The sequence below is a fragment of the Pseudorasbora parva genome, chromosome 18, assembly GCF_024679245.1.
Source record: "Pseudorasbora parva isolate DD20220531a chromosome 18, ASM2467924v1, whole genome shotgun sequence".
Lineage (NCBI taxonomy): Eukaryota > Metazoa > Chordata > Actinopteri > Cypriniformes > Gobionidae > Pseudorasbora > Pseudorasbora parva.
In genome coordinates, this window is record NC_090189.1 from 160,001 (window position 1) to 184,862 (window position 24,862).

The 24,862-nt window shown below is 48.4% G+C and overlaps 1 protein-coding gene across 1 annotated transcript in view; it reads left to right on the forward strand.

The window, feature by feature from the left end:
• The window catches only part of LOC137047026 (C-type mannose receptor 2-like), a 55,373-nt gene that overhangs the window by 8,193 nt on the left and 22,318 nt on the right, over nt 1–24,862 (forward strand). The window contains exons 8-30 of the mRNA XM_067424559.1: nt 1–15; nt 96–178; nt 633–752; nt 8,315–8,416; nt 10,070–10,228; nt 10,977–11,059; nt 11,854–11,998; nt 12,345–12,386; nt 12,825–12,992; nt 14,718–14,837; nt 14,940–15,050; nt 16,894–16,926; nt 17,003–17,137; nt 18,090–18,236; nt 19,501–19,629; nt 20,147–20,310; nt 20,566–20,710; nt 20,791–20,845; nt 21,564–21,630; nt 21,706–21,839; nt 21,970–22,013; nt 22,093–22,266; nt 22,792–22,946. The exon at nt 1–15 is cut by the window's left edge and continues 121 nt beyond it. Coding sequence (XP_067280660.1) covers nt 1–15; nt 96–178; nt 633–752; nt 8,315–8,416; nt 10,070–10,228; nt 10,977–11,059; nt 11,854–11,998; nt 12,345–12,386; nt 12,825–12,992; nt 14,718–14,837; nt 14,940–15,050; nt 16,894–16,926; nt 17,003–17,137; nt 18,090–18,236; nt 19,501–19,629; nt 20,147–20,310; nt 20,566–20,710; nt 20,791–20,845; nt 21,564–21,630; nt 21,706–21,839; nt 21,970–22,013; nt 22,093–22,266; nt 22,792–22,946 — 2,530 coding nt within the window. The remainder of the gene's footprint in view (nt 16–95; nt 179–632; nt 753–8,314; nt 8,417–10,069; nt 10,229–10,976; nt 11,060–11,853; nt 11,999–12,344; nt 12,387–12,824; nt 12,993–14,717; nt 14,838–14,939; nt 15,051–16,893; nt 16,927–17,002; nt 17,138–18,089; nt 18,237–19,500; nt 19,630–20,146; nt 20,311–20,565; nt 20,711–20,790; nt 20,846–21,563; nt 21,631–21,705; nt 21,840–21,969; nt 22,014–22,092; nt 22,267–22,791; nt 22,947–24,862) is intronic.

Consider the following 24,862-nt stretch of genomic DNA (forward strand, 5'->3'; position numbering starts at 1 on the left):
AGTGACCATCAAAAGGTTCGGACATTCAGGGGGATTGGCTGGGATTGCAATGGCTCCCACACATCGCTCATATCCGTGTTTGTTTCCGTCTCTAGTGAAGCGGAGCAGTTCTTCATTAACGCACAGCTGCCGGATTTTCACCTGATAGATTTACCGGATCTGTGGATTGGCATTTCAGGTGAGGGATGCAGTCAGAGCTGGACAAACTACACAATGTCATTACTTGAGTAAAATTACTACTAGTCAAGTGAAAGTTATATAAACAGATTATTACTGGAGTAAAATAACAGAAGTATTTGTTTTCAAAAGTACTTGAGTACCAAAAGTAAATGTCCTTCTTTATGTCGCCGCATTATTGTATTATAGTTGTATAAATGCACATTATGCCATCATGGTTTAAGCCAGTCAGTGACGCTCCATCTGACACACTAGCAGACGACTAACTTAAACTCATTTAAATACTTGTAGAAAAGTTACAAAGCTGCTGTCACTTTAAGGCCGAATGCACGGATCCAATACACTGATACACATCTGATATTCTCACACTGTTCACCTTCACTGAAGACAGAATCAACTTTGTTGCCATTATCTGTATGTGAACAATCTGTCTTTCTGATTTATAACACCATCAGATAAGGACCAAGATGGGACATTTAGGTGGGTGGACAAAACCGCAGTTGAGTTCTCAAACTGGAGCCCAAATTTCCCTCAGAATACAGCAAGCCAGTGGGACTGTGGCCAGATCTACACCGGTGAGCTGCAGGAACACACACTCCTCAGGAACACACGCTCCTCAGGAACACACGCTCCTCAGGAACACACACTCCTCAGGAACACACACTCCTCAGGAACACACACTCCTCAGGAACACACGCTCCTCAGGGACACACGCTCCTCAGGGACACACGCTCCTCAGGGACACACGCTCCTCAGGGACACACGCTCCTCAGGAACACACGCTCCTCAGGAACACACGCTCCTCAGGAACACACGCTCCTCAGGAACACACGCTCCTCAGGGACACACACTCCTCAGGAACACACGCTCCTCAGGGACACACGCTCCTCAGGGACACACGCTCCTCAGGGACACACGCTCCTCAGGAACACACGCTCCTCAGGAACACACGCTCCTCAGGGACACACGCTCCTCAGGGACACACGCTCCTCAGGGACACACGCTCCTCAGGGACACACGCTCCTCAGGAACACACGCTCCTCAGGGACACACGCTCCTCAGGGACACACGCTCCTCAGGGACACACGCTCCTCAGGGACACACGCTCCTCAGGGACACACGCTCCTCAGGAACACACACTCCTCAGGAACACACGCTCCTCAGGGACACACGCTCCTCAGGGACACACGCTCCTCAGGGACACACGCTCCTCAGGAACACACGCTCCTCAGGGACACACACTCCTCAGGAACACACGCTCCTCAGGAACACACACTCCTCAGGAACACACACTCCTCAGGAACACACGCACCTCAGGAACACACGCTCCTCAGGAACACACACTCCTCAGGGACACACGCTCCTCAGGGACACACGCTCCTCAGGGACACACGCTCCTCAGGAACACACGCTCCTCAGGAACACACGCTCCTCAGGAAACACACGCTCCTCCTGAACACACACTCCTCCTGAACACACGCTCCTCAGGGACACACGCTCCTCAGGGACACACGCTCCTCAGGAACACACGCTCCTCAGGAACACACGCTCCTCAGGAACACACGCTCCTCAGGAACACACGCTCCTCAGGAACACACGCTCCTCAGGTACACACGCTCCTCAGGAACACACGCTCCTCAGGGACACACGCTCCTCAGGGACACACGCTCCTCAGGGACACACGCTCCTCAGGGACACACACTCCTCAGGGACACACACTCCTCAGGGACACACGCTCCTCAGGAACACACGCTCCTCAGGAACACACGCTCCTCAGGAACACACGCTCCTCAGGAACACACGCTCCTCAGGAACACACGCTCCTCAGGTACACACGCTCCTCAGGAACACACGCTCCTCAGGGACACACACTCCTCAGGAACACACGCTCCTCAGGAACACACGCTCCTCAGGAACACACGCTCCTCAGGAACACACGCTCCTCAGGAACACACGCTCCTCAGGAACACACGCTCCTCAGGAACACACGCTCCTCAGGAACACACGCTCCTCAGGAACACACGCTCCTCAGGAACACACGCTCCTCAGGAACACACGCTCCTCAGGAACACACGCTCCTCAGGAACACACGCTCCTCAGGAACACACGCTCCTCAGGAACACACGCTCCTCAGGAACACACGCTCCTCAGGAACACACGCTCCTCAGGAACACACGCTCCTCAGGTACACACGCTCCTCAGGAACACACGCTCCTCAGGGACACACGCTCCTCAGGGACACACGCTCCTCAGGGACACACGCTCCTCAGGGACACACACTCCTCAGGGACACACACTCCTCAGGGACACACACTCCTCAGGAACACACGCTCCTCAGGAACACACGCTCCTCAGGAACACACGCTCCTCAGGAACACACGCTCCTCAGGGACACACGCTCCTCAGGGACACACGCTCCTCAGGAACACACGCTCCTCAGGAACACACGCTCCTCAGGAACACACGCTCCTCAGGAACGCACGCTCCTCAGGTACACACGCTCCTCAGGAACACACGCTCCTCAGGGACACACGCTCCTCAGGAACACACGCTCCTCAGGGACACACGCTCCTCAGGAACACACACTCCTCAGGGACACACACTCCTCAGGAACACACGCTCCTCAGGGACACACGCTCCTCAGGAACACACGCTCCACAGGGACACACGCTCCTCAGGAACACACGCTCCTTAGGGACACACACTCCTCAGGAACACACACTCCTCAGGGACACACACTCCTCAGGGACACACACTCCTCAGGGACACACGCTCCTCAGGAACACACACTCCTCCTGAACACACGCTCCTCAGGAACACACGCTCCTCCTGAACACACACTCCTCAGGAACACACGCTCCTCCTGAACACACACTCCTCCTGAACACACACTCCTCCTGAACACACACTCCTCCTGAACACACACTCCTCAGGAATACACACTCCTCAGGAACACACACTCCTCAGGAACACACACTCCTCAGGAACACACACTCCTCAGGAACACACGCTCTTCAGGGACACACGCTCCTCAGGAACACACGCTCCTTAGGGACACACACTCCTCAGGAACACACACTCCTCAGGGACACACACTCCTCAGGGACACACGCTCCTCCTGAACACACACTCCTCCTGAACACACGCTCCTCAGGAACACACGCTCCTCCTGAACACACACTCCTCAGGAACACACGCTCCTCCTGAACACACACTCCTCCTGAACACACACTCCTCCTGAACACACACTCCTCAGGAACACACACTCCTCAGGAACACACACTCCTCAGGAACACACACTCCTCAGGAACACACACTCCTCAGGAACACACGCTCCTCAGGAACACACGCTCCTCAGGAACACACGCTCCTCAGGAACACACGCTCCTCAGGAACACACGCTCCTCAGGAACACACACTCCTCCTGAACACACACTCCTCCTGAACACACACTCCTCAGGAACACACACTCCTCAGGGACACACGCTCCTCAGGAACACACGCTCCTCAGGAACACACGCTCCTCAGGGACACACGCTCCTCAGGAACACACGCTCCTCAGGAACACACGCTCCTCAGGAACACACGCTCCTCAGGAACACACGCTCCTCAGGAACACACACTCCTCCTGAACACACGCTGCTCAGGAACACACGCTCCTCAGGAACACACGCTCCTCAGGAACACACACTCCTCAGGAACACACACTCCTCGGGAACACACACTCCTCGGGAACACACGCTCCTCAGGAACACACGCTCCTCAGGAACACACGCTCCTCAGGGACACACGCTCCTCAGGAACACACGCTCCTCATGAACACACGCTCCTCAGGAACACACGCTCCTCAGGAACACACGCTCCTCAGGAACACACGCTCCTCAGGGACACACGCTCCTCAGGAACACACGCTCCTCATGAACACACGCTCCTCAGGAACACACACTCCTCAGGAACACACACTCCTCAGGAACACACACTCCTCAGGAACACACACTCCTCAGGAACACACGCTCCTCAGGAACACACGCTCCTCAGGAACACACGCTCCTCAGGGACACACGCTCCTCAGGAACACACGCTCCTCATGAACACACGCTCCTCAGGAACACACGCTCCTCAGGAACACACGCTCCTCAGGGACACACGCTCCTCAGGAACACACGCTCCTCAGGGACACACGCTCCTCAGGGACACACGCTCCTCAGGAACACACGCTCCTCAGGAACACACGCTCCTCAGGGACACACGCTCCTCAGGAACACACGCTCCTCCTGAACACACGCTCCTCAGGAACACACGCTCCTCAGGGACACACGCTCCTCAGGGACACACGCTCCTCAGGGACACACGCTCCTCAGGAACACACACTCCTCCTGAACACACGCTCCTCAGGGACACACGCTCCTCAGGGACACACGCTCCTCAGGGACACACGCTCCTCAGGGACACACGCTCCTCGGGAACACACACTCCTCGGGAACACACGCTCCTCAGGAACACACGCTCCTCAGGAACACACGCTCCTCAGGAACACACGCTCCTCAGGAACACACGCTCCTCAGGGACACACGCTCCTCAGGAACACACGCTCCTCATGAACACACGCTCCTCAGGAACACACGCTCCTCAGGAACACACGCTCCTCAGGGACACACGCTCCTCAGGAACACACGCTCCTCAGGGACACACGCTCCTCAGGGACACACGCTCCTCAGGAACACACGCTCCTCAGGAACACACGCTCCTCAGGGACACACGCTCCTCAGGAACACACGCTCCTCCTGAACACACGCTCCTCAGGAACACACGCTCCTCAGGGACACACGCTCCTCAGGGACACACGCTCCTCAGGGACACACGCTCCTCAGGAACACACACTCCTCCTGAACACACGCTCCTCAGGGACACACGCTCCTCAGGGACACACGCTCCTCAGGGACACACGCTCCTCAGGGACACACGCTCCTCAGGGACACACGCTCCTCAGGGACACACGCTCCTCAGGGACACACGCTCCTCAGGAACACACGCTCCTCAGGAACACACGCTCCTCCTGAACACACGCTCCTCAGGGACACACGCTCCTCAGGGACACACGCTCCTCAGGGACACACGCTCCTCAGGGACACACGCTCCTCAGGAACACACGCTCCTCAGGGACACACGCTCCTCAGGAACACACGCTCCTCAGGAACACACGCTCCTCAGGGACACACGCTCCTCCTGAACACACGCTCCTCAGGGACACACGCTCCTCAGGGACACACGCTCCTCAGGAACACACGCTCCTCAGGGACACACGCTCCTCAGGAACACACGCTCCTCAGGGACACACGCTCCTCAGGAACACACGCTCCTCAGGGACACACGCTCCTCAGGAACACACGCTCCTCAGGGACACACGCTCCTCAGGAACACACGCTCCTCAGGAACACACGCTCCTCAGGAACACACACTCCTCCTGAACACACGCTCCTCAGGGACACACGCTCCTCAGGGACACACGCTCCTCAGGGACACACGCTCCTCAGGGACACACGCTCCTCAGGGACACACGCTCCTCAGGGACACACGCTCCTCAGGAACACACGCTCCTCAGGAACACACGCTCCTCAGGAACACACGCTCCTCAGGAACACACACTCCTCAGGGACACACATTCCTCAGGAACACACGCTCCTCAGGGACACACGCTCCTCAGGAACACACGCTCCTCAGGAACACACGCTCCTCAGGGACACACACTCCTCAGGGACACACGCTCCTCAGGAACACACACTCCTCAGGGACACACACTCCTCAGGAACACACGCTCCTCAGGGACACACGCTCCTCAGGAACACACGCTCCACAGGGACACACGCTCCTCAGGAACACACGCTCCTTAGGGACACACACTCCTCCTGAACACACACTCCTCCTGAACACACGCTCCTCAGGGACACACACTCCTCAGGGACACACACTCCTCCTGAACACACGCTCCTCAGGAACACACGCTCCTCAGGAACACACACTCCTCAGGGACACACGCTCCTCAGGAACACACGCTCCTCAGGGACACACGCTCCTCAGGAACACACGCTCCTCAGGAACACACGCTCCTCAGGAACACACGCTCCTCAGGAACACACGCTCCTCAGGAACACACGCTCCTCAGGAACACACGCTCCTCAGGAACACACGCTCCTCAGGGACACACACTCCTCAGGAACACACGCTCCTCAGGAACACACGCTCCTCAGGAACACACGCTCCTCAGGAACACACGCTCCTCAGGAATACACACTCCTCCTGAACACACACTCCTCAGGAACACACGCTCCTCAGGAACACAAGCTCCTCAGGAACACACGCTCCTCAGGAACACACGCTTCTCAGGGACACACGCTCCTCAGGGACACACACTCCTCAGGAACACACGCTTCTCAGGGACACACGCTCCTCAGGGACACACGCTCCTCAGGAACACACGCTTCTCAGGGACACACGCTCCTCAGGGACACACACTCCTCAGGGACACACACTCCTCAGGGACACACACTCCTCAGGGACACACGCTCCTCAGGGACACACGCTCCTCAGGAACACACGCTCTTCAGGAACACACGCTCCTCAGGAAACACACGCTCCTCCTGAACACACACTCCTCCTGAACACACGCTCCTCAGGGACACACACTCCTCAGGGACACACACTCCTCAGGGACACACACTCCTCAGGGACACACACTCCTCAGGAACACACCCTCCTCAGGAACACACCCTCCTCAGGAACACACCCTCCTCAGGAACACACACTCCTCCTGAACACACACTCCTCCTGAACACACACTCCTCAGGAACACACACACCTCAGGAACACACACTCCTCAGGAACACACACTCCTCCTGAATACACACTCCTCCTGAACACACACTCCTCAGGAACACACGCTCCTCCTGAACACACACTCCTCCTGAACACACACTCCTCCTGAACACACACTCCTCAGGAACACACACTCCTCAGGAACACACGCTCCTCAGGAACACACGCTTCTCAGGGACACACGCTCCTCAGGGACACACACTCCTCAGGGACACACACTCCTCAGGGACACACACTCCTCAGGGACACACGCTCCTCAGGGACACACGCTCCTCAGGAACACACGCTCTTCAGGAACACACGCTCCTCAGGAAACACACGCTCCTCCTGAACACACACTCCTCCTGAACACACGCTCCTCAGGGACACACACTCCTCAGGGACACACACTCCTCAGGGACACACACTCCTCAGGGACACACACTCCTCAGGAACACACCCTCCTCAGGAACACACCCTCCTCAGGAACACACCCTCCTCAGGAACACACACTCCTCCTGAACACACACTCCTCCTGAACACACACTCCTCAGGAACACACACACCTCCTGAACACACGCTCCTCAGGAACACACACTCCTCAGGAACACACACTCCTCAGGAACGCACGCTCCTCAGGAACGCACGCTCCTCCTGAACACACGCTCCTCAGGAACGCACGCTCCTCAGGAACGCACGCTCCTCAGGAACGCACGCTCCTCAGGAACGCACGCTCCTCAGGAACACGAACTCCTCAGGGACACACACTCCTCAGGAACACACGCTCCTCAGGAACACACGCTCCTCAGGAACACACACTCCTCAGGAACACACGCTCCTCAGGAACACACGCTCCTCAGGAACACACGCTCCTCAGGAACGCACGCTCCTCAGGAACACACGCTCCTCAGGAACGCACGCTCCTCAGGAACGCACGCTCCTCAGGAACGCACGCTCCTCAGGAACACACGCTCCTCAGGAACACACGCTCCTCAGGTACACACGCTCCTCAGGAACACACGCTCCTCAGGGACACACGCTCCTCAGGAACACACGCTCCTCAGGAACACACGCTCCTCAGGGACACACACTCCTCAGGGACACACGCTCCTCAGGAACACACGCTCCTCAGGGACACACGCTCCTCAGGAACACACGCTCCTCAGGGACACACACTCCTCAGGAACACATACTCCTCAGGAACACACACTCCTCAGGAACACACACTCCTCAATGTTAGCTTCAGAAGATGGTCTAGAAAATCTTTTTTTCTGTCTTTTAATAGGAAATTATGCTGGAAAGTGGGAAAGTACCAACTGCTTTAAAAACCTCGGATACATTTGTAAGATGCCAGGAGGACAGAATGTGAAGCCCACCTCAGCTCCAGGTGCCAGTCACACACATTCCTTTAACACACACTCTTTCACACACACTCCTTTAACACACACTCTTTCCCACACACTTTTTTAACACACGCTCGTTTAACACAAACTCCTTTAACACACACTCGTTTAACACAAACTCGCCCCACACACTTCTTTAACACACTCCTTTAACACACACTCTTTCCCACACACTCCTTTAACACACACTCTTTCCCACACAGTCCTTTAACACACACTCTTTCCCACACACTCCTTCAACACAAACTCTTTCCCACACACTTCTTTAACACACACTCTTTTAACACAGACTTTCCCGCACACTCCTTTAACACACACTCGTTTAACACAAACTCCTTTATCACACACTCGTTTAACACAAAATCGTCCCACACACTCCTTTAACACACTCCTTTAACACACACTCTTTCCCACACACTCCTTTAACACACACTCTTTCCCACACACTCCTTCAACACAAACTCTTTCCCACACACTCCTTTAACACACACTCTTTCCCACACACTCCTTTAACACGCACTCGTTTAACACAAACTCCTTTATCACACACTCGTTTAACACAAAATCGTCCCACACACTCCTTTAACACACTCCTTTAACACACACTCTTTCCCACACACTCCTTTAACACACACTCTTTCCCACACACTCCTTCAACACAAACTCTTTCCCACACACTCCTTTAACACACACTCTTTCCCACACACTCCTTTAACACGCACTCTTTCCTACACACTCCTTTAACACACTCTCTTTCCCACACACTCCTTCAACACAAACTCTTTCCCACACACTCCTTTAACACACACTCTTTTAACACAGACTCTTTCCCACACACTCCATTAACACACACTCTTTCCCACACACTCCTTTAACACACACTCTTTCCCACACACTCCTTCAACACACACTCTTTCCCACACACTCTTTAACACGCACTCGTTTAACACCCTATCGTTTAACAACCAATCGTTTAACACGCACTCGTTTAACACACAATCGTTTAACACACACTCGTTTACCACACTTGTTTAACACACAATCGTTTAACACACACTCGTTCAGTGAATCGATTCATGATTCGGATCGCGAGTCTGCTGAAATCATGTGACTTTGGAGATCCGAATCATGAATCGATTCACTGACTCATAACGGTTCGAAGCTTTGTTCTGAAATCGGCCATCACTATATAAGTCGTTATTTAGTGTTTTTTGCGCACTAACTCTATTCTGGCCTCTTCATAAATGATTGTAGAGCCGCTGTAGTGAGATGGGCTTTGTAACGATGTCTTTAGTGCCTTTATGGGTCTTGAGAGAGGAAATGACATTGGTGTCAATGAAGGCCTTTCTGAGCCATCGGATTTCAACACTAATATCTTCATCTGTGTGTGAAGATGAGTGGAGGTCTGACGGCTGGCCAATCACAGGAGGAATTAATCACACTATTTAAATTTATGGCTGATCTAACCCTTTAAGATCAACTGATCAAAACTGGTTTTATGCATGTTTAGATACTGTTACAAAAGTAAAAAATAAAATAGTTTGGTCTGAACTGACAAACTGAGTTAGTCTAATAGTTGGGTTAGTGTGTGTTGTTTTTTCTGTGAGTGTCGAGGCTCAGTGAGTGTGTTCCTGCAGACTCCCACTGTGATGAAGGCTATCTGCTCTTCAAAGAACACTGCTATCACTTCGAGAGCGAATCCGTCAAGACATGGCAGAATGCGGAGAGTTACTGCGTGGCTCAGAACGGACATTTGGTCAGCATCCCCGACCAGGAGACCGTCAGCTTTCTGACAGGTGACATCTTCTCCAACAATGGCTTATATGGGGACAAAAAACAGGATGTTTGCAGAGCTGGACAAACTACACAACTTCATTACTTGAGTAACAGTAACAGTACTGCAGGTCAAATATTAATCCGTTACAGGTGAAAGTTGTAAAAACAGATTTTTACATAAGTTAAAGCTCAGAAGTATTTGTTTTTAAAAGTAATTAAGTATCAAAAGTAAATTTCCTTTTTTTTGTCAATGCATCATTAGTCAGTGATGCTCCATCCGACATAAACAAAGTTGATTATGTCTTAAGTTATGTGAATACTCCACTAAATGAGCATTTGGACATCCGTCTTCTTCCATTTTGCTCTAAACTATAAATCAGTGTTTAATAAATGCTGTGAAATCATTGAACTTCACGAGACTCTACAAGAGTGATTCCTGAAAGGCTTTCTGCAAAAACCCAAACACCTTTTAAAGAAGAAAAAAATCATCACTGACTTTCAAAGCTGCGACAGAAACGACTTTCCACTTCGAGGACCTTGTCTTTCAAATGTAGTGGAGTAAAAGTTTCACACAACAAATAATACTCAAGTAAAGCACAGATACTAAAAAAGTGGACTTCAGTACAGGACTCAAGTAAATGTGCTTAGTTATTGTCCAGCTCTTGATGTTTTTGAGTTGTTTCATTTGGGTTCTTGTTATATAGTTAAAAAAGGCTTGGATAATGGTATGTCTGTATAAACACAGAGAATGTTCAAATGTTGTCACAGCACACATGAGCAGATCGTCCTGGGTGGGTCTCAATGACATCGACAGAGAAGGAACATTCGTCTGGACCGACGGAACTCAAGCCGTAAGTTATCAGACCGTAAACTTCCTCACATCGACCAAATGTTAAGTCCCCAACCCTTCCTGAGACGGCCATGATGTGGAGTTCTTTAAAGGGGTGGGGGACGTTATTTGGCAAACCTTCTGGGAACACTCAGGACGTTCTGGGAAGGTTTGGGGACCGTTACTACACTGCAAAAATGCTTTTCTTACTTAGTATTTTTGTCTTGTTTCTAGTCCAAACATCTAAAAATTCTTAAAAAAACAAGAAATATTTACTTCTTGTTTTGGTAAAAAAAAAAATCAAAATTAATAGAGTTTTTTGAGTGTTCAGAACGTGTGTGTGCGTGTGTGTGTGTGTGTGTGTGTGTGTGTGTGTGTGCGTGTGTGCGTGTGTGTGTGTGTATCAGTGTACTCTGGGCTGCTCTAATGAGGGTCAGTTAAACACCAGATGAGAACAAAGATTGCTTTTCAAAGATAAATCAGTGCCAACGGTTTGTGATATTGTCCCAAACGTTCTCTTTGTAACGTTGCCATGTGACCATAGAATAACCAATATGGGACGCTCTCCTAAAGTCATATCAGGAACCTTGAACTGAAGTACATTCATAGCCAAGAGAGGACGCTTTAGGAACGTCCCTAATGTTCTCTTAGGGTTCAGGGATTGTAGTCGCCTTTAGAGAACTTTTAAGGAACATTGTGTAAGGTCGGGAAACCGCCCCTACATGGGTAACCCTATTTACAGTTCAGTCCTCGCCCTGAAGAACGAGCTCCAGGATGCCGTCATCTAAAGCTTTATTCCCTCATGTGTGGGTTCAGAGCTTCCAGCCCTGGGAGACGGGCCAGCCTGATAACTGGCAGGGCAATGAAGACTGCGTTCACATTCGAGGAACGGAGCATCCTGATACGGGGAAGTTCAACGACCTGCCCTGCACAGCCACTTACCCTTTCATCTGCCAGAAAGGTGGGAGCTTTACCTTTACATCGGTTTAGTTGTGTTCACTGCAAAAAATGCTCTTCATACTTAGTATTTGTGTCTTGTTTTTAGTCCAAACATCTAAAAATTCTCAAAACAAGAAAGATTTACTAAATTTCCCAAAACAAGACAATAATTTTTACTTGTCTAGTAAATTTTTCTCATTGTAAGAAGTTTTTGATATTTTGACTAGAAACAAGACAAAAATACTAAGTAAGAAAGGCATGTTTTTGAAGTGTTGAGTATTGTTCAGTGCATTGCTATAGTGAGTTATACGAGCCTTTCTTCAAGCTAATGAAGCTCATTCTTTCATTTGGTGTGATTGTTTTTCCAGCAAAAGGTCAAGGCCCACCGGCTCCCCCAACATCCGGTCCAGGTACGGATTATATATCAATATACACAAATCCTGAAATTAGTGTTGCACAGGCCCGTTCATCTTTAGGATTGTAGGATCCAGATTCATCACACTGCAAAAAATGCTCTTCTTGCTTTAGATATTTTTTAAGGTATTATTAGGTATTTTTTTCTTCTTTCCAGTCCAAATATCTAAAAATTCCTAAATCAAGATGCATTTACTAGATGAGTGAAATGACATAATATATTTTTGCTTGTTTTCTCGGGAAAAAGAAATAATTCTTTATTATTAAAGAAAAATAATCTTATTTCTGTTTGGGACAGAAATAAGAAACAATATTATTTTTCTCACCCCATTTGCACATCATTTTGCCTGTTTTAAGCAAAAGCTCACTTTGATTTTATTTTTTAACAAAACAAGGAAAAATATCTGAGTGTGTTATATCTTTGCCTCTGTCAGGCTGGAATGCGAAGTGTGGCTCGTGGGTGGCTGACCCGTTTAATGACTTCTGTTACCTGTTCTCCGGCCTGCACATGAGGAAGTGGGCCGACGCCCGAGCAGACTGTGTGAATCAGGGCGGAGATCTGCTCAGCATCACGGAGCCCTTCGAGCAGGGCTTCATCCAAGGTTAGGGCTCAACACCGACTGACCCAATGGGCTTCATCCAAGGTTAGGGCTCAACACCGACTGACCCAATGGGCTTCATCCAAGGTTAGGGCTCAACATCGACTGACCCAATGGGCTTCATCCAAGGTTAGGGCTCAACACCGACTGACCCAATGGGCTTCATCCAAGGTTAGGGCTCAACACCGACTGACCCAATGGGCTTCATCCAAGGTTAGGGCTCAACACCGACTGACCCAATGGGCTTCATCCAAGGTTAGGGCTCAACATCGACTGACCCAATGGGCTTCATCCAAGGTTAGGGCTCAACGCCGACTGACCCAATGGGCTTCATCCAAGGTTAGGGCTCAACACCGACTGACCCAATGGGCTTCATCCAAGGTTAGGGCTCAACATCGACTGACCCAATGGGCTTCATCCAAGGTTAGGGCTCAACGCCGACTGACCCAATGGGCTTCATCCAAGGTTAGGGCTCAACATCGACTGACCCAATGGGCTTCATCCAAGGTTAGGGCTCAACACCGACTGACCCAATGGGCTTCATCCAAGGTTAGGGCTCAACACCGACTGACCCAATGGGCTTCATCCAAGGTTAGGGCTCAACGCCGACTGACCCAATGGGCTTCATCCAAGGTTAGGGCTCAACACCGACTGACCCAATGGGCTTCATCCAAGGTTAGGGCTCAACACCGACTGACCCAATGGGCTTCATCCAAGTTTAGGGCTCAACATCGACTGACCCAATGGGCTTCATCCAAGGTTAGGGCTCAACGCCGACTGACCCAATGGGCTTCATCCAAGGTTAGGGCTCAACGCCGACTGACCCAATGGGATTCATCCAAGGTTAGGGCTCAACACCGACTGACCCAATGGGCTTCATCCAAGGTTAGGGCTCAACACCGACTGACCCAATGGGCTTCATCCAAGGTTAGGGCTCAACACCGACTGACCCAATGGGCTTCATCCAAGTTTAGGGCTCAACACCGACTGACCCAATGGGATTCATCCAAGGATAGGGCTCAACATCGACTGACCCAATGGGATTCATCCAAGGTTAGGGCTCAACATCGACTGACCCAATGGGCTTCATCCAAGGTTAGGGCTCAACACCGACTGACCCAATGGGCTTCATCCAAGGTTAGGGCTCAACACCGACTGACCCAATGGGCTTCATCCAAGTTTAGGGCTCAACACCGACTGACCCAATGGGATTCATCCAAGGATAGGGCTCAACATCGACTGACCCAATGGGATTCATCCAAGGTTAGGGCTCAACATCGACTGACCCAATGGGCTTCATCCAAGGTTAGGGCTCAACACCGACTGACCCAATGGGCTTCATCCAAGTTTAGGGCTCAACACCGACTGACCCAATGGGATTCATCCAAGGATAGGGCTCAACATCGACTGACCCAATGGGCTTCATCCAAGGTTAGGGCTCAACACCGACTGACCCAATGGGCTTGCAGACCCTCAGCTCCAGATGATCTCATGATAGGCTGTGTGTATGACACGCCAGTTCGTAAGCCATTTTACCAGGCCATGAAGATGCATAATACACACACACACACACACACACTGCCCCTAAACCTACCCATCACACACACAAACATACACACACACACTGCCCCTAAGCCTACCCATCACACACACACACACACACACACACAGAAAGTGTGTGTATGTTCAGGCAGTGATGGAGTGCTGTTGTGATTTGTGGCTCCCCAGCTCAGATCCAGGCAGTTCCCACAGGAGTCTCTTTGTGGATCGGAGCCCACGACTCCATCACCGAGGGCGGCTGGACCTGGACCGACGGGGCTCCCTTCCGCTACATCAACTGGGCTGCAGGTGATGCTCACAAACGCTCCACAATGATGATCTTCTCAAACTTACTGTTTGGTTTATCCAAACTCAAGATAAATGAAGATAATCTGCTCCTTTAATTGGCAGGAAACCCGGATGATTATTACGGTGAAGACTGCCTGTCCATCTATATTAACTCTGGCACGTGGAATGATGATAACTGTGAGAATAAAAGAGGCTATATCTGCAAGCGGCGTGGTACGTTCTGGGCCCTAACCCACACAAATCATGTTCTAGTGAAGTATTGATAAAGTTTTTACCCCTGTGGACTGACTTGTAAGGTCCAGGAGACATTGCAAACCTGCTCCATCTCTTCCATCTCAAATATGGGTACCTGAATTTAGAATCAGGCAGATAGGGATCTATCACCATATATTATATTTTGTATTTTTTATCTATTTTAATTGTCCTTTTTTATTTTTATTCTTACACATGGTATTCTTATTTCTTATGCTTTTGTCATCACTATTTTAATAAATATCTATGTAATTATTATTATGATTATTATTATTATTAGTAGCAGTAGTATTAGTATTATTAGTATTATTAGTATTATTAGTATTATAACCTTTATTTTACCAGGAAAAGAAGCACATTGAGATTAAGAATCTCTTTTACGAGAGCGTCCTGGCCAAGGGTGACAGCAACAAATCTCACATGGGTTTAACAGATCACATCCAAACATACATACTGTATTTACGCGCACATACACACACACACACGCACGCACGCACGCACGCACACACACACACACACACACACACACACACACACACACACACACACAACTAGTTGAAACATCTACAAACCGATGTTTCTGTCTCCAAATCAATTACCATCAATTTAAAAATGTCCAGTGAAACCATCTCCCTAAGATTCAATGACAATTGCAAGTTATTCCAAGCAGAGGGAGCAGCAAAATATTCCCTAATTCAGTACGAACCACTGGAACAGACAGAAGGAAGAATTCCTGGAACCAAAGGCTATAGCTAACTATAGCTACATGTTTTTTGCTGATGTACATATTAGGATATGAAGGAAGTAGACCCAGAATAGATTTATAAATAAAATATGCCAGTGTTTAAGTCTACAGATGGACAAAGCAGACACCAACCCGAGCATACAGCACACAATAATGAGTGATGGATTTAAGATTCGTTATGAACCTCAGTGATAAACAGTGTCTAACGCATGCAAACACCGAGAAGATGCATGCAGAAAAATAACATCACCATAGTCCAGTACAGACATAAAAGTGGCAGCAACAAGCCTCTTTTTCACCTCGAAGAAAAGGCAGGATTTAATTCTAAAATAGAAACCCAATTTAACTTTCAATCTTTTCACCAATAGTTGACCATGAGGGCCGAAGGAGAGAGCATCATCCATTATAATCCCGAGATACCTATACTGAGTCCCAAACTCGATCTCTGAACCTTGGGAAGTAGTAATAGAAAGAAGATTATGAGGGATTGTTTTTGATTTAGAAAACAACATGTACTACAGATTTTAAAACTAATTGTTAGTTATGCTGACCAATATTAAAAGCAATCTGTAATTGAGAGAGAGCCAGAATGGGTGTGGATGCTGAACTATATATAACTGTATCATCAGCGTAACAGTGAAAATTTGCATTATGAACATTTTGATCAATATTATTTATATATAGAGTAAATAGAAGTGGACCTACGACTGATTTCCTAAGCTGATTTCCATATAAGTGGAATTTCATTTAAGACAAGTGAAAGATTAAATAATATGAGTCAGTGGTGGGGCAATAAAATCAGCTGCTAGCTTTAAGTTCCAGTATATCAGGACCTGCCGATTTTGAAACATCTACAGATTTAAGGGATTTGCACACCTCAAAAATATTAATTGGTGAAGAGTTGAATGATTGACTCACGATACTCTCTGACTGAACAATAACAGGGTTCACATGAGCACCATTACCTGACTCAAACAAAAAGCCAGAAGCTATGTAAAGCACTGAATTGCCGTTATGTATGAAATGTGCTATACAAATAAACTTGCCTTGCTTTTTCAGGGAATACTCCCGAGCCTCCTCCGCCACATGACGGTACGTTTGGCTTCCGTTTATCTTGTGTTGACATTTCTCCAGCCTTCTCTCGAGCTTTTGCTGGTCTTTGCTTCAGGTTTCTACACCACATACGCCTGCCAGGACTCCAGCCTGGTCCTTCACTGCCCTCGGGAAAGCGTCATCAACATCCAGTCAGCTTTCTACGGCCGCCGCAGTGCCAAAATCTGCCCGTTTGGAGACGGAGCCTCAGGTAAGCCACACTAATGAGAGTGAAGGCGTCGCTGTGAGCTTACAGATCTCTGATGTACTGAGTGACCTTGTAGGTGACAGAGCTGGACCATAACTAACCACATTTACTTGAGTACTGTACTTAAGTACACTTTTTGAGTATCTGTGCTTTACTTGAGTATTATTCGTTTCATGAAACTTTAACTTCACTACATTTGAAAGACAAATATCGTACTTTTTACTCCACTACATTTCTATCAAAGTCCTCGAAGTCGAAAGTCATTTCTGTCGCAGCTTTGAAAGTCAGTGGATGATTTTTTCCTTCTTTAAAATGTTTTTGCTGTTGTTGTTGCAGACGGTCTATCAGTAATCTCTCTTATAGGGTCAGGTAAAGTTTCACAGCTGTTTTGAACACTGATCAGTTAATAGCAGAATGGAAGAAGATGGTTCCTCGGCACAGTGTGTGCACTCATAGCCGTACTTTGAAAGTATATTTCAGTTTAAAAAAAATCAAGATTAGTTTAGTTGGCATACACTTGATGCGTGTCTTATAAAATGTTAAAAATGTAAACGTCTGGGAGAAAGAGAAGAGTAAAGTGTGAGAATATCAGATGTGTATCAGTGTATTGGATCCGTGCATTCGGCCTTAAAGTGACAGCAGCTTTGTAACTTTTCTACAAGTATTTAAATGAGTTTAAGTTAGTCGTCTGCTAGTGTGTCAGATGGAGCGTCACTGACTGGCTTAAACCATGATGGCATAATGTGCATTTATACAACTATAATACAATAATGCACTGACATAAAGAAGGACATTTACTTTTGATACTTAAGTACTTTTAAAAACAATTATTTCTGTACTTTTACAGAAAATAAAATCATTTTTTAGAACTTTCACCTAATGGAGTAATATTTGACCAGCAGTACTTTTACTTTTAATAGAGTAATAGAGTTGTGTACTTTGTCCTCCTCTGCAGGTGTGTGTAATGTCGACGGCACGCTGGCTTTGGCCAGGAAGATCTGCGATAACAGAGAGTTCTGCTTCCTGCTGGCTCATGCCGAGATCGACCCCTGCCCGACCGTCTCCAAATACCTGGAGGTGGTTTACAGCTGCGAGCAGAACGGTGAGAGCAAGCCTGAATATGAAGGAAATTACAAGACATTTTACCCTTAAATGCATGCCAAACTTTCTTACCCTGCAAAAAATGCTCTTCTTACGCAGTCATTTTGTCTTATTTCCAGTCTAAATATCTAACAGTTCTTAAATCAAGAAGCATTTACTAGATCAGTTAAAAGGCGTGAGATATTTTTTCTTGTTTTGCTAAAAATAAAATCTAAATGAGTTTTTGCTTAAAACAAGCAAAATGATCTGCCACTGGGGTGAGAAAAATAATCTTATTTCTGTTTCCATCGGAAAACAAGTAAAAATATTTTACGTCAATTTACTGATCTAGTAAATGCATCTTGATTTAAGAATATTTAGATTTTGGACTGGAAACAATAAAAAAATACTAAATGAGTAGAGCATTTTTTGCAGTGAACATATTCGAGTCGTTAGCGACCCGGCCCTATATCTAACACGGATAGATCTCTACCTGTCGTGATAATATATCAACTCCTGATGTTAGAGTAACAGTTACAGAAGAATTAAATAAAGCATATTTTGTTACCTTTTGGAGCTTGTAAGGGTTCAGTTTGAGCAGATGTCCCATCGTCATCATCAGAGCTCGTTTACCAGTACATTCAGCATCTGCTCATATTCACATCTCACACATATTCTCAAAACTCATTTTCAACGTCTTTAAAATCAATATTTTAATTACTGAGAGCTTCTTCACCAGATCCATCGCCAGTGACATTGACACTAATATTTGATTGTGTTTAGTTCTTGCTCTCTGCAGTAAATCACTGAGCCGTTTCAAGTTTTGAAGATTATAATTATTATAGTTTCACTAGAGGTAACTATGAGTGAAACGTCACTTCATCATTGCGTATCAGACATCGCCACCTTGTGGAATAAAGGTGAACTGCACATATTTTGTCATTATAGATTCATTTATCATTGTGAAAAAAATCTGTACTCTTTCACACCTCGGGTTGTTAGCGACCCTATACAATTTTGACAAAAAACTAGTGGAAAAACAGGCATTCAATTATTTTTCTTGTTATATTGTTTAAAATGGATTGATTGAGGAATACTAAGAAGGTTGATGTCTAACCTTAAAAAATTAATGAGGAGGAGGAGGAGGGTAGTGGATGACATCTAAAAGGTATGCATTTAAGAGTTAAACAGAGCTTCAGGTGAAAAGGGAGAGAGATGATCTTGATCTGTATGTGTGTGTGTGTGTGTGTGTGTGTGTGTGTGTGTGTGTATGTGTGTGTGTCCAGTGTGTGTCAGAGGGTTAGGTGTGGAGGATGGAAACGTCTCTGATTCGATGCTCTCGGCTTCATCATCTCTCAGTGGAAAAGGCCCAGATAAAGTCCGCCTGAATGGGAACTCTTGCTGGATGCCGTCTGCTTCAGGTCAGTCTTATTAACATGTCGGCCAAAAACAAGACTTATAACACTTTGCCATAACGTTCTGGAGACTCGGCGGAGCTCTGGCGACTCGGCGGAGCTCTGGAGACTCGGCGGAGCTCTGGAGACTCGGCGGAGCTCTGGGGACTCGGCGGAGCTCTGGGGACTCGGCGGAGCTCTGGGGACTCGGCGGAGCTCTGGGGACTCGGCGGAGCTCCGGAGACTCGGCGGAGCTCCGGCGACTCGGCGGAGCTCCGGGGACTCGGCGGAGCTCCGGCGACTCGGCGGAGCTCCGGGGACTCGGCGGAGCTCCGGCGACTCGGCGGAGCTCCGGCGACTCGGCGGAGCTCCGGGGACTCGGCGGAGCTCCGGGGACTCGGCGGAGCTCCGGGGACTCGGCGGAGCTCCGGGGACTCGGCGGAGCTCCGGAGACTCGGCGGAGCTCCGGAGACTCGGCGGAGCTCCGGAGACTCTGTGATGACTCTGTGTGTGTGTGTGTGTGTGTGTGTGTGTGTGTGTATTTCAGCCAACTCCTGGATTCAGGTGGATGTTGGTAAACTGAAGAAGATCACCGGTGTTGTTGTTCAGGGCTGCCCATCAACAGACCACTGGGTCACACAGTTCAAGATCCAGACCAGCACAGACGGCCTGAGCTGGAGCGACTACAGCAGTGACGGAGGGGTAACACACACACACACACACACACACACACACAAACTGATGTTGTTTCTGTCTCAGGAGTATACAGGTTCTGTGGACCGGTCCACTCCAGAGACCCGTCTGTTGGGCTCTTCGATCTCTCTCTCTCTCTCTCTCTCTCTCTCTCTCTCTCTCTCTCTCTCTCTCTCTCTCTCTCTCTCACACACACACACACACACACACACACACACACACACACACACACACACACACAAACTGATGTTCTTTCTGTCTCAGGAGTATCCGGGTTCTGTGGACCGGTCCACTCCAGAGACCCGTCTGTTGGGCTCTCCGATCTCCGCGCGGTTCCTTCGGGTTCTGCCGCTGCAGTGGAACGGTCAGGCTGGGCTACGGATGGACGTTCTGGGTTGCGTGCCGGACTGTGAGTTCGAGTCCGCAGATGGATTTGTGGCTCCTCTTTAAACTGGAACAGAACTCTAATGAATCCCTGTCTGTTCGCAGATGCGGTTTCTTGCAGTGCCAGACCCAACCTGGACCACTCCATAGACAGACTGAAGTAATTATTGAGTAATTAGAGAAGGGCTCATTTGACCTTCCACAATGTTAGGCCTGAAAAAGCCTCAAACGGGAGCAGAACGTCTTAAAGTCAATATCATGACAATAAATCAGAGCTCTATGATTTCTGTGATGCAGAATCCATTCATAAAAACTAAATCCCTAAACTAAACTGCATGCGCTGCAGAAATGATGTTTTTCCTCAGGATTTCTGTTCTCCAGTTCTAACATCTATAAATCAGGACACATTTAATGTGAAATTAAGAAATAAGTCTTGTTTTCTGAGAGTTTGAGCTTAAAAAAAAGAGCAGACATCTGTCACTGAACATTTCTCACATCCGAGTAAAGGTGTTTTTATGAACACATCAGCATATATTTGCACGTGTTTTAATCATTAAAGGGTTAGTTCAGCCAGAAATGTAAACTGTGTGATTAATTCCTCCTGTGGTTGGCCAGCCGTCAGACCTCCGCTCATCTTCACACACAGATGAAGATATTAGTGTTGAAATCCGATGGCTCAGAAAGGCCTTCATTGACACCAATGTCATTTCCTCTCTCAAGACCCATAAAGGCACTAAAGACGTCGTTACAAAGCCCATCCCACTGCCTACATTACTGGCTGAACTAACGCTTTAAATGACTTTCCCAAGACTTCTCGTCTCCAACTTTAAGCTGTATTGTGTAAAGTGTATTGTGAATAGATGTGCGTGTTGTTTTAGGGTCCACTGCCCGGCTGGCTGTGCCGGACAGCCGTATTCTGTGTACGGGACAGACACGTATCGCGGGGTATGAGTATAATAATCATAAGCTTGACTCCAGTGTAAGTGAAGGCTTTAGTTGATCCTCTTTCTCCTGCATCAGGACTCTAGCCTCTGTGCGGCGGCCATTCACGCCGGAGTGGTTCTGAATGACATTGGCGGAGACTGCACTGTGCTCAAAGCTGACGGCCAGAACTTCTACAGCGGATCCACCAGGAACGGCATCGTGTCCAGACAGTGAGTCTATTCAGAACCAGCCGACCCAAAGCACATATAAAGATTAAATGTGCCGTGATCCGCAGATATAGAGATTAAATGTGCTGTGATCCGCAGATATAGAGATTAAATGTGCTGTGATCTGTCTCAGGTTCGACGGGCTCTACTCGGTGTCCTACCAGTTTGCTGATGGAGGTGAGACAGTCTCCTAAAGTGTCTCCTAACTGGCCCCAGATCATGAATACTGCAGCGTTCTGAATGCCGTCTCTTTCAGAGCTCCGCTGTTCTGGTCCAGACTGGTATGAGTTTGGAGAGTTCTGCTACAAGCCGTTTGCCGAGAAGAAAACATGGCATAGTGCACGCACGGCCTGCCGGCAGCTGGGAGCCGATTTGGTGTCGGTCCTGTCCATGACGGAGCAAAGCTGGCTGGAGAGTTACCTGTACCAGGGTATGTGCATTTATCAGCCCGTTTTAGGCACAAATAAACACAGCGATCGTGATCGGATCCTTCCTGCCTCCTCTTTTGCCTCGTAAACTGTGAAAGTGAAAGTTCTAAAAAAAAAAAAAGATTTTTACTGGAGTAAAAGTACAGAAATAATTGTTTTTAAAAGTACTTAAGTATCAAAAGTAAATGTCCTTCTTTATGTCGCCGCATTATTGTATTATAGTTGTATAAATGCACATTATGCCATCATGGTTTAAGCCAGTCAGTGACGCTCCATCTGACACACTAGCAGACGACTAACTTAAACTCATTTAAATACTTGTAGAAAAGTTACAAAGCTGCTGTCACTTTAAGGCCGAATGCACGGATCCAATACACTGATACACATCTGATATTCTCACACTTTACTCTTAGCTTTCTCCAAAACGTTTACATTTTTAACATTTTATAAGACACGCATCAAGTGTATGCCAACTAAACTAATCTTGATTTTGTAAACTGTGAAATGCGCTCTGTCCCGTAACACAGCCAGCAGTGATGTGTGGATCGGTCTGAATGATCTGGGCTTCGCGGGCCTGTTCTCGTGGTCGGACCATCACGAGGTCTCCTTCACATACTGGGCTCCCGGAGAACCCAACAACCACCTGGGCTTCAGCGAGGACTGCGTGGAAATGTTCTACCAGGTACTCGATTCCCTGACAGCCAGAATTAAACACACTCGATTCAATGTCCTCATGATGCTGACTGTCCTCGTGATGCTGACTGTCCTCATGATGCTGACTGTCCTCATGATGCTGACTGTCCTCATGATGCTGACTGTCCTCGTAATGATGACTGTCCTTATAATGCTGACTGTCCTCATGATGCTGACTGTCCTCGTAATGCTGACTGTCCTCGTAATGCTGACTGTCCTCATGATGCTGACTGTCCTCATGATGCTGACTGTCCTCATGATGCTGACTGTCCTCGTCATGCTGATTGTCCTCATGATGCTGACTGTCCTCATGATGCTGACTGTCCTCATAATGCTGACTGTCCTCATGATGCTGACTGTCCTCATGATGCTGACTGTCCTCATAATGCTGACTGTCCTCATGATGCTGACTGTCCTCATGATGCTGACTGTCCTCATGATGCTGACTGTCCTCATAATGCTGACTGTCCTCATAATGCTGACTGTCCCCATGATGCTGACTGTCCTCGTAATGCTGACTGTCCTCGTAATGCTGACTGTCCTCATGATGCTGACTGTCCTCGTAATGCTGACTGTCCTCATGATGCTGACTGTCCTCATGATGCTGACTGTCCTCATAATGCTGACTGTCCTCATGATGCTGACTGTCCTCATGATGCTGACTGTCCCCATGATGCTGACTGTCCTCGTAATGCTGACTGTCCTCATGATGCTGACTGTCCTCATGATGCTGATTGTCCTCATAATGCTGACTGTCCTCGTAATGCTGACTGTCCTCATGATGCTGACTGTCCTCATGATGCTGACTGTCCTCATGATACTGACTGTCCTCATAATGCTGAATGTCCTCATGATGCTGACTGTCCTCATAATGCTGACTGTCCTCATGATGCTGACTGTCCTCGTAATGCTGAATGTCCTCATGATGCTGAATGTCCTCATGATGCTGACTGTCCTCGTAATGCTGACTGTCCTCATGATGCTGACTGTCCTCATGATGCTGACTGTCCTCGTAATGCTGACTGTCCTCATAATGCTGACTGTCCTCATGATGCTGACTGTCCTCATGATGCTGACTGTCCTCGTAATGCTGACTGTCCTCGTAATGCTGACTGTCCTCATGATGCTGACTGTCCTCATGATGCTGACTGTCCTCATGATGCTGACTGTCCTCGTCATGCTGACTGTCCTCATGATGCTGACTGTCCTCATGATGCTGACTGTCCTCATAATGCTGACTGTCCTCATGATGCTGACTGTCCTCGTAATGCTGACTGTCCTCATAATGCTGACTGTCCTCATGATGCTGACTGTCCTCATGATGCTGACTGTCCTCATGATGCTGACTGTCCTCATGATGCTGACTGTCCTCATAATGCTGACTGTCCTCATAATGCTGACTGTCCCCATGATGCTGACTGTCCTCGTAATGCTGACTGTCCTCGTAATGCTGACTGTCCTCATGATGCTGACTGTCCTCGTAATGCTGACTGTCCTCATGATGCTGACTGTCCTCATGATGCTGACTGTCCTCATAATGCTGACTGTCCTCATGATGCTGACTGTCCTCATGATGCTGACTGTCCTCATGATGCTGACTGTCCCCATGATGCTGACTGTCCTCGTAATGCTGACTGTCCTCATGATGCTGACTGTCCTCATGATGCTGATTGTCCTCATAATGCTGACTGTCCTCGTAATGCTGACTGTCCTCATGATGCTGACTGTCCTCATGATGCTGACTGTCCTCATGATACTGACTGTCCTCATAATGCTGAATGTCCTCATGATGCTGACTGTCCTCGTAATGCTGACTGTCCTCATAATGCTGACTGTCCTCGTAATGCTGACTGTCCTCGTAATGCTGACTGTCCTCATAATGCTGACTGTCCTCGTAATGCTAAC